Below are 10,317 nucleotides of genomic sequence, written 5' to 3'. Positions count from 1 at the left end.
TGTCTTCCAGGTACAAAGCAGCTTTTATACACACATTTACTACAACAGCAGAAGCGAACCAACATAAATGCAAGTTAGCGTGGATTGTTCAAGCATGCTTACAATGGAACAGCATAATCTGGTATAACCAGTAAGCAACCCTTGCAAAAAAATGCAATGCTGAGCGACAGAAGTACAATGTCATTTTCAAGGGGAGTAACTTGGAAACATTTGTGCATAGGACTACGTAGCATTCTTAACCCAAACTTAAATTACATTCCCCAAACATACCCCACTGCAGAAATTAACACAATGAATTTTCAAGTTACTTCCCCTGTTCAGACTGTCTAGTGCTGATATGATCCACATTAGATTCTTAAGTGACCACTTATTAATTTTGAATGTTCATTTCCAGTAAGGCACAATGATAAGACATTTACGTAAGAACAAATAATAATAATAATAAAAAAGGCAACAAGCAATCAAGAACCAACAACTTGTATTTAAATAAATACATAATTTTCACATGATGGAGTGTAAATAATAAATTACAGGGGTGTTTCAATCATTAAAAAAGAAGACCAACACATAGAACAGGACACAAAATCTAATGCCCAAACAAATCATAAGACTCAGTTCCCTTTCTAAAGAGCTCATTTACATGTAAAATGACTATAAAAAATTTCTAAGGAAACAAATTGGCAACACGTGATGTCATTCTGTTCATGTAACATTAGACACTGGGACCATTTTGCCTAATTTATCGTATCAGTCTGCTATCACAGAATATAATTTCATTGTCCAAGAGGGCTTCCTCCGAAATTGAAAGATGAAGGCACCGTTTGTTGGTTAAAGACATAACCTGTGAAATAGATTTTTCAAATGTGAGTTAAGAAAGAGAAACAAATCAACACTTGAATGAATGTGATAATAAATGAAAACTCACCACCACTTTGTTCTATTCTTTTGCTTTCGGCTGCAGCTTTGCGCTGTTCTGCTAATAAGAACACTTCCTGCAGGCCCTTCTGCTGTTCTTCAGTCAACTGGCCAGTGAGAGCTTGGTACCAAGCTGGATCAGCAACTTGAAGATCTGTACAAAAGGAATGGAGCAAATGGTTAAATAAAAGATAGCAAATGAGAAAAATTCAGTAATTTGCACTGTGGGTTGATGCTTACTTAGCATAATATCTTTGAAAACAATATATTCATCGATGGGGCAGTTATCCTCATCCAGAGGAGTATTATAACTCTCTAAGGCTGTCTCTTCATTAGCTTCGTAATCCTCATCGTCATCATCATCTTCAGAGTCAGCATCCTAAAACAACAATAGTTATGGTTACAGATTGAACATTACACTAACACTAGTGTAAATTAGATACCAGCATCACAATAAAATGGGAAAAGTACCTGCAGGGTGGCATTCACAGAAAAGGCATTGTTGTTTGCTTTCTTGTTAACTCTTTCCTGTAGCTTTTCAAGATATTCATTCCCAACTTCATCAATTTCGTCTTCATCACTTGATAAGACCTCTGCAATGCAATATCAAATATTAAATGAAGAAATACACAAGACAGACAAAACAAATTGAATGATGGAACTCACCAGCTTCAATATCTGATTCCTCTTCATCATCTTCCTCTTCTTCACCTTCTTGTGCTTTGGCTGAAAATCAAAATGAATATTGAAATAAAAATTAAACAAGACTGATGGTTTTCATAAACGTTTCCAAAAAAAGAGACTCTGGTTAGTACCTGCATAGGCACGCTTCAGTCCATCAAACAGAAGAATCATGGATGGCATTATCTGATTTATACATTCATTCAAAACAGGGGGACGATTTTGACCCATGCTAAGTAAAGTACAGAGTCCAAGTACACATAACTTTCGGTCATGAAGCCTGCAGAAAAGAAATGATATGATTAGCGAACAGATCTTGACATCATAAAATATCAGAAAAACAAAGAAAAGAAATTTGGCATACCCTAAGAAGCAGTCTGTGTCATGGATCCACTGCTTCACAAAATGAGCAGTGATTGATTCAGTAGGAGACATTTGCATCTGAAGTTTCTCCATTGTTTGGAACAAAAGCTCAGGGTTATAATAGAGAGCAGCAATAACAACTTGAAGGCACATAGTGCGCAGCTCTGATGTTTTTACTTCACGAACAAGGCGGCCAAGAACCAATTCAACAAATGACGGAATACACTGGACAGAAAAAGTTACAGATTAACAGTTGCATAAATGAAAGTGAGAGAAACGGTATACAACCAAAACTACCTGGTCAATGTGGCCCTTGCACTGCAGTATGATAACTTCTAATAGCTTAGCAGCATGACACTCTGGATCTTCTCCAGAATCACCAGTCAAAACCTAGACAAACAATCCAAATTCCATATAAGAGACCTTCCTAAAAAACATCAAGGTTGACAGTGTATTGTTTTTACAGCGTGCCTAATAATAATAAAAAGAAAACCAAGACAGCAGGGAAGTGGAAGGATTGAACTGCTTCTCATCCCCAATACAAAATGAAAAAGAAGGGGGAAAGAACTTTAACTAAGAAACTGCTAAAGAAATGGCATGATCTGTCCTGTCCCACCACCACAATTGTTAAAAGACAAAGAAGAGGAATGCCAGCTGTAAGAAACATGAACTTCACAGAGTTGTAGATTCAACATGAAAGAGATGCTGAGATAATTATCAAAAGAGAGATGTTTGTTAGAGATATTGAGGACAGAAGCCCTATACTAATGGCATACCTCAACAACAGCCTCTTTTATGGTAGGATCTGAATTTCGAGTCAAAATCTGTAAACAACAGAATCAAAGTCCACAAAATAATTCAGTACTAGATTCAAGATTTTAAAACAAAGAGGTGATGATTTTTTTCAGTATACCTAGATTGAGGATTGAGTTTAATTTCAGAATAGACAATGGAATTAAGAATTTTGAAAGCAACTTCAGACTAACATTAGACAAAATGAATTCAGTGGCAAAGATAAGCATAAAAAACTGAACCCAAAGAATAAAATTTTAAAATAACACACACAACTTCTAACTCTAAGATAAAGCAAGGGACAGAACAGAGGGGCATGCTTTCTTTAATGATAATTGTTCAAGTTGAAAGTGCCATGCATCTCAAAGAAAATAGTTGCATATGAAGAGATCAAACGTCCAGCTACAGTCAAGACAAGTCAAAACTTTAAATAACAATTATAACATTTTACCACAGATTGCCAGTTCTGACACCAAAATAAGTATGAAACGAAACAAAAAATTAACTCACTGCTTTGCACATATTAAACATAGCCAAGACATGGTTCTCATTGGAAAGGAAAGCTGGGGTATCCACAGTCACATAATTGTGCAGAGCTGGCATCATTTCAGTGAAGTAATCAAAGCCATCCTTCTGGAACACCTAAACGACAAGACAACAGAATAAAATAATTAAATCAATATCAAAACAATCACCAGAGCAACATAGATTAAGAGCAACAAGATAATACCTGGTAAATGAGTTCCAAAACCTTCCACATGTCAGGAGATATTTGTTTACTGGTAAGATCATAAACCAATGATAGAGCTTCTTCATAGAATTCTGGAACAGAAAAACTTGAATTAGACTCTATGAAAACAGTCTCAAGAATTAACACAAAAAAGCAAGGCTTGAGATACAATAATTGAAATGTGAATAAATAGAGACTGAATAATAACATTTTTTAAGAAATGAATTAGCACACAAAATGAAATGAGCAACACGAAGTCTCCACACTTATGGCTCCGAGACAGACAAATGAAAGACAGTAGTGCTCAAACCATTGCAGCAGAAGTCTCCTTTGGTTAAGGAAGCACGCTTCTCACCCATGACTGACTGCGAGAAAATGTGCCCAACAACTTGCAGCACGATTGGCTGCAGCTGAGCAATTATTCCAGGTTGCTCTTCCATTACCGACAACAAGGTCTCAATGGTGTTCAGAAGACCCATAGCTGTGATAGCTTTCTCATCAGACCCTTCATCGGACTCCAGAACTTGGCTGAAGGTTGCAGCCTAAACAGATACACACTCATTACAAACAATTGATAATATACCGACCATAAATGAAATCCTAGAAAAACGTACCAAGTGAGTACACATTTCCACAGCAATTGGAGTGAGTTGTTCGGTGTAAGTGCACACAATCTTTTGCATCACACTCGTTAAATCATCATTTTCTGTTTCTCTGATGATGTTAAGAAGCTCCAGAGCAATTCGTTTAATCTGAAACACGAATTTATTGTTATTCTACAATTGTGAAAACAAAAGATTCTCTTCAAAAACTAGTAAACTGTTTGTATTTTCTTCTTCGAAAGGTATTTTACAAACCTCTGGCTCAATATATTTTTGGGCTTTGTCTTGAGCACTAAGGAACATTTGAAGAGCAATGGCTGCCTCAACCTTCACTGGTAAGTCTTGGTCTGTCAACAGTGCATTGACAACTAACCGAAGAGCTTCAGCCAGAACCTCCTCCTGCTTGAACTTGACCTCACTGAAGTAGTGCAGTACCCAGCAAGCCTACAACACAGATTACAGTGCTAGACATTCATTCCTTTCCTCATTTTATGAGAAACATGACTGTAGAAGTGCTCACCCTAGCTCTAAGATGACCATGTGGACTTTGGAATTCACGGAACACATATTGATGTATGAGGGCGTCCATTTGTTCTTTGAAAAAGTTCTTCTTCAGTAAAATATCAGCCATAGTGCCAACCTGAGAAAAAAAAATAAGGAATCAGAAATAGATAAAAAACTAAAATGGGTGCATTATACAGTGCTTATGCTGATAATTACCATATGAAGTGCACCATCCTTTTGCCTTGGGTCAGCATTTTGAGCATTCAAGACTTGCATAATGAACTCCATAGTTTTCTGAAGCATGTCTTTTCGCTTTTTACAACAAGAATGAAGAAGGGTTTGGGCAGCTGTGACTGGTGAAACAAAGTCTTCAAATATATCTGAAAAATAAGGGAAAGAAAAGCACATTAAACAGTTCACCATGATAAAAGTAAAAGTTTACTGAAAAGAAATTCTTACCAAACTTCACTCTAATGTATTCATACGGATCGGTTTCCCACAACTCTTGATCAGAAGCAGAATGTGACATAATGGGGAAAAGGACATCCTGGATAATAAGGAACATATGCGGCTTCAAGAACTTCCATGCATGAGCATGGCTGACCCTAGACAAAGAAACAAAGGAAAATGTGAACCATGACCTTGGTTGAAAAAGGAGCAACAGAAAACTTGAAAACACCATCAAAAACACAGAATTGTACGGGATCACATACCCTTGGTTGATATAGTTTAGAGTTTGCTGCAAGACACGTGGAGACACATAGACCTTGTTTCTGTACTGGTCAAGAATTTTCAGTAGTACCTCAAGAATACCAGCAGAAAATGTCTTGAGGAACCAATCAGCAAATTCTTTGTATTCTTTTGTTACATTACCAGGACTGCCATACCTAAACATCAAATGGAATTGTTAATAAAATTCACAATTGAAAGTAGATATATAGCTAGTTAATCTTTATCTTTAAGAACATTACAAACCTCTCAAACATGCGGTACAGAATGTGTAGAGCCCACTTCTTACACTTCCACCAGGGCAAGTCAACTCTATCCTCCTCATCAACTTGGTTTGTGGCCTCTGGCACAGGTCTATCAGTAACTTGACGAACAATTTCCATCCATTGTGAAAAGACTTCTCGAGAGATTAAATCGAGAGGGAGGGAGTACTGCAATGAAAAATGTATTTTATAGAAGACCGGACAGCACAAACACAAAAATTAAACCAGTACATGACTAGTACAATCTTACCTGGGTTAAGGCAAAAAATATTTTAAGAATTTGCTTCTGCAGAAGAACTGACTGTTCTGATTGGTCTGGAAGAAGTCTCATACATAATGAGTACATCATTGGGAAAAGCAGCTGCATGGCCTCATTCAAGGGCCCTCTCTCTTCAGGCTTTTTGTATCTGAAGAAGAAAAAGACGGGAATTTCACAGATAGTTAACGAGAGTCAATGCCTTAGAATATAAAATGAATGACTGAAATACATCCTTACTCGAAGTTCTTCACAAGTTGGTACAAGCACAGGAGGGCCCCAGGCCAACCACTTCCATCTGGATTTTGAAGGTAAATATTGATCTTGTCTACAATTTCAGTCCATCGGCCAGGGAAGTCATGTTTCACTATGTGACTGACACAGATTGACAGCTGGATCCTGTAATTCAGAGATCAAAGAGATATCATTATTGCCATGATAATTCCAACTTTGAACACAACAGGGTTGTTTAAAACACAAGTACGTACCTGATTATATCTGGTGCCATCACAACAGCATCTACAATGGCATCTCTGATCATGGCTCGGTCCTGCTCATGAAGACTGAATGTAAGGGGATGTCCTGGCTCAACTTCTTTGTCAGCCCAGTTACCAGTAACCAGATTTTTCAAATAGACAACTCCTAAATATTTCAAACAGAAACAATTTAATTTAAAAGCAACAGAAATAGAACAATTGTGTATTCCCAAAACATGTATTGTGTTAACTCACCTGCCTGACGAACAGGCATGTCAACATCATTCATCATGATAACTTGCAATAACGAAGGCGAAAACCCAATAATCTTGTGAATCTATAAAAAAGATAAACAGAAAAATGTACAAAATTAAATTTATGTAGTGAGACTTTGATGCAGAAGTCAGCATTTGATTTGGAATACCTTGTCAGAAAGTCCGAAACATATAAAATCTACGCCGAGGATTAAAACTATGAGCAAACCCCCAAAAATACCAAAAAGTGAATCGGTCCTCGGTAAGATATTCGTAAGATGTGTCTCATAAAATACATAGCAACTTCAAAAGTCTCTTGCCCACAAAAAGGGTTTTAGGAAAGGGCTGATTGACCACATTTGGGATAGGAGTTCAAACGGTTGGGTGGAAAAATAGAATACATGGAATTTCATGATTCATGTGCTTGGAATTCATCCAAGTCTGAGTACATCTGGGTGTCAATGTCCTTAAATAACCTCCAGTCACATCATTTAAGCATTAGTGAACATTATCTAGTCATTTAATAAAAAACGATATCGACCGTCCGGTTAGGCGGTTAAACCGTTACATTTGATATGCAAATTACATTGTACAGTGCGCGGTGCACCGCGCGGACAACATGGTTACCGGAAAAATGTGGCATGGAAACATGTGATTCTCAACATGGACTCGGGCAAGAAATACAAGAGACAATATGCATGACAGAACTCATTTAAGTAATCCGACAAGGGGTTTGAATAGCCTTTGATGCGAAATACAGAAAAAATACATCAAAATCAAGCCTAAAATCAATTCTTTAAATGCCTCCTAGCCTCGACCGCATGTCAGGCCTTCGTACCACACCGTATCATCTCGTACCTGATCCAGCTGTTCTTCGGCATGTTGACGTTGATTCGGATCAATAGTAGCTCTTAAAATGTCTATCAGTTTTCGGTGATCCATTTTGGCGACTCTCCGATGGCCAAATCGTGATGTTCACAGAAAAAATTAACTATAAACAAACGGAGGTTTAACCCAACACTCCCTGTCTTTCGCACAAAATTTAGGTACGTCACGTGACCCCACCAATGGCGGGCTTTGAATGTGTCCAGCGCCTGCTACAAAAGAAAACGTCACTAATTTTCCTCGTAACCTGGCAACGCCGCCGAACGCCGCGATACGACTGTGAATACAGAGATCTCAGTTTATTCTCAGGTCTCTCCAACTAAAACATAACATCGTCTGCTGCTAGTAGCGGAAGCGGACCAAACACTGTTCATGTCTTCTGTTTTCGGTCTCTTCGATTATTCACAATCAATCCCGTGCCATAACTTGCAGACCGAATGAAGTTCCAAGGATGATGTTTTGATTTTACCGGTCCTATATTACAACCTCTTTAACCTCCGCCGGGCTCGTGGTGTCGATGGTCATTATGGGTTACGGTCGATGTCTCAGTTTCATATTTCATTTCAAGAGCTCTTTGAAACAGATCAGTAACTGCTACAGATTCTTTTCAGCTACGCCGTGAGTTTCAGTTGTCCCAGGCTTACTGTAGACTTTCTTGTGACTGCCCCTAGAAGGTGTCAAAATTTTGTTTGCAGGGAATGGGAACCAGTCGTGGGTTTGGAAATTCACGCTCAGATACAGTCATCATCCAAACTGTTCTCCGGTGCTGATACCAATTTCCAGACTCCAACTAATCGGTCAGTTGCTCTGTTTGATGCCGCTTTCCCTGGCACCCTTCCTGTAAGTCCAATTGACAATCTTTTGAATTAGAGGTTCTTTTTCAAATCACCTCTCTTTACCATTGTTCTTTTCACCAGGTGCTGAATCGAAGGTGTGTTGAAGCTGGCACCTTGACAGCCTTAGCTCTGTCCTGCGACTTGAATCAAGTATCTACTTTTGACCGAAAACATTACTTTTATTCTGATCTTCCTGTAAGCACCTCAGGATTTAGCGCCTCAGTATAAAACTACAGTAGTATTTAGTGTACCTTATGCATTATGTCTTAAAATATTTTCGCAGGCGGGTTACCAAATTACTCAACATAGATTTCCTCTAGCCCAGAATGGACTGTTGAATTTTATTGTATATAAGGGTGGTAGTGATAGCCGTTTGTATGAGAAAACTTCACAAATTCATCAAATACAGCTTGAACAGGACAGTGGGCGCTCTCTTCACGATGAAATCAGGTGCAGCACTAGTGAAATAAGTGTCTCTGTATTTTCAATTTATCTACTCTTATCAAAATGAGAGATTTTTTGTGTTTCATATTCAGGAGTCTTGTTGATTTAAACCGAGCAGGGCTTCCTCTGATGGAACTTGTTTTTAAGCCTGACCTGTCAGATGGTGAAGAGGCTGCAGCTCTTGTCAAAGAACTTATTTTAGTTTTGACTAGATTGGGTACATGCTCTTGCAAAATGGAAGGTAATTAATAGAGGTCTTCTCTCATTCCTATTTCTTAAGAATTGTCTGTGTGAAATTGCTTTTTCTTCTTCTAGAGGGTGCTCTTAGAGTGGATGCCAATGTTTCTGTCCACAGAAGAAATAGTCCTTTAGGAACACGGACAGAAATTAAAAATATTGGTGCAATTCGGGCTGTTGCCAATGCAGTTGACTATGAGATTGACCGACAGATCAGAGTACTTCAATGTGGCAAAGAGGTTGTGAATGAAACAAGATCTTGGGATGCAGAACGTATGAGAACTGTACCAATGAGAGACAAAGAAGAGAAACAAGTTTGTAACAGAATTCTGCTTGTGTTACTTCCTCATTTATTATTGTTGAATTTGTTTTATGAAATGTTTTTTTCTGATAGGATTATAGGTACATGCCAGAACCTAACTTACCACCTTTGCATTTGCGTTTGACAAATGACCAGCCAATGCACTCTAATATGGTTGATGTAACCCAGCTTATAAATAAGGTTCCTGAGTCTCCATTCCAAATGCGTGTTAGATTTCAGAAAGATTATGGCTTATCTCTTTTGCAAGCAGTCCGTTTAGTTGTAAGTGCAACTTTGCATTTAATTTAAATAGTAATAAATACTTTTTCTTTTGAGTTTTCTCAATGAACTCATCACTAATATTTATTTCAGAGTGAAGATATGTTGCTTCCACTTTTTTTTAATGCTATGAATATGAAGCAGGACAGAGATGCTGTGATACTCACAGATCTGCTCCTAAATGATGTGTTAAGCTATTTTAATGAGGATGACAGCTGTAATGTGTAAGTAGTGTATCCTATGACAGTGCTACTGCTCCTATAGATTTTTATGTAGTGAAATAATTTCTATTTCATTTTTTTGTCAATCTAGGGTGTTTAAAGCTGATGATATGGGGACAATTACAGACATGATGAAGGACGGAGTCATTAGTAAAAGTATTGCTAGGATAATTCTCAAAGAACTTTCTCAATCCCCTGCCTTGTCAGCTAAAGAGGTTTGTGGCGGAGAGTCTTTTGTCTTTAAGCATTGTATCACTTGTCGTCCTCATGTTTTAAATTTGTTGCAGGTCATGGAGAAAAATAATTTATCACTAATTTGTGACCCGGCTATCATTGAACGGCTGTGTCGTTCCGTAACACAAGAAAACGCCAATATGTTGAAAAAACATCTCGCAGGAAAGAAAGACTCCACCAAGGTTCTAGAAACCAAAGTTTGGAAGAAATCGGAGGGAAGGGCAAATATGAATCTAGTTAAAGAATGGTTTAAAACAAATTACCCTTTCTCTAAAAAATAAAATTTGATCTAGTAGAAGAACAATATTTTGTTGT

General features: G+C 37.8%; 2 protein-coding genes across 5 annotated transcripts; one reads left to right on the top strand and one right to left on the bottom strand.

The window, feature by feature from the left end:
* Positions 1-458: 458 nt before the first annotated feature.
* Positions 459-7,670, bottom strand: LOC117640254 (importin-7). 4 transcript variants are annotated; one of them, XM_034376591.1, is made up of 24 exons: positions 7,424-7,670; positions 6,567-6,648; positions 6,324-6,477; positions 6,076-6,234; positions 5,830-5,986; positions 5,563-5,747; positions 5,301-5,474; positions 5,047-5,192; positions 4,804-4,967; positions 4,604-4,723; positions 4,339-4,527; positions 4,096-4,233; positions 3,837-4,023; positions 3,482-3,573; positions 3,262-3,393; positions 2,736-2,783; positions 2,257-2,349; positions 1,961-2,184; positions 1,731-1,876; positions 1,582-1,641; positions 1,387-1,508; positions 1,156-1,294; positions 926-1,069; positions 459-841 (listed from the first exon to the last, which is right to left on the bottom strand). In XM_034376591.1, the coding sequence occupies exons 1-24, from the start codon at positions 7,505-7,507 to the stop codon at positions 774-776; spliced, it is 3,207 nt and encodes a 1,068-aa protein (XP_034232482.1). In that variant the 5' UTR covers positions 7,508-7,670; the 3' UTR covers positions 459-773. The 4 variants fall into 4 exon arrangements, with proteins under 4 accessions (XP_034232482.1, XP_034232481.1, XP_034232483.1 ...); XM_034376590.1 differs by having other exon boundaries at positions 3,792-4,023; positions 7,424-7,507; XM_034376592.1 differs by lacking the exon at positions 2,736-2,783 and having other exon boundaries at positions 3,792-4,023.
* Positions 7,671-7,742: 72 nt separating this feature from the next.
* On the top strand, positions 7,743-10,308 carry LOC117640258 (glutamyl-tRNA(Gln) amidotransferase subunit B, mitochondrial). Its single transcript, XM_034376608.1, has 10 exons — positions 7,743-8,068; positions 8,146-8,290; positions 8,368-8,481; positions 8,570-8,736; positions 8,823-8,971; positions 9,046-9,281; positions 9,362-9,550; positions 9,641-9,771; positions 9,860-9,983; positions 10,056-10,308. Exons 1-10 carry the CDS (start codon positions 7,968-7,970, stop codon positions 10,281-10,283), a joined length of 1,584 nt encoding a protein of 527 aa, XP_034232499.1. The 5' UTR covers positions 7,743-7,967; the 3' UTR covers positions 10,284-10,308.
* Positions 10,309-10,317: the final 9 nt, after the last annotated feature.

This window comes from Thrips palmi, unplaced genomic scaffold (assembly GCF_012932325.1).
Source record: "Thrips palmi isolate BJ-2018 unplaced genomic scaffold, TpBJ-2018v1 HiC_scaffold_12, whole genome shotgun sequence".
Lineage (NCBI taxonomy): Eukaryota > Metazoa > Arthropoda > Insecta > Thysanoptera > Thripidae > Thrips > Thrips palmi.
Note: the sequence above shows the minus strand (reverse complement) of the source record. Positions and strands in the feature narration are given on the sequence as shown.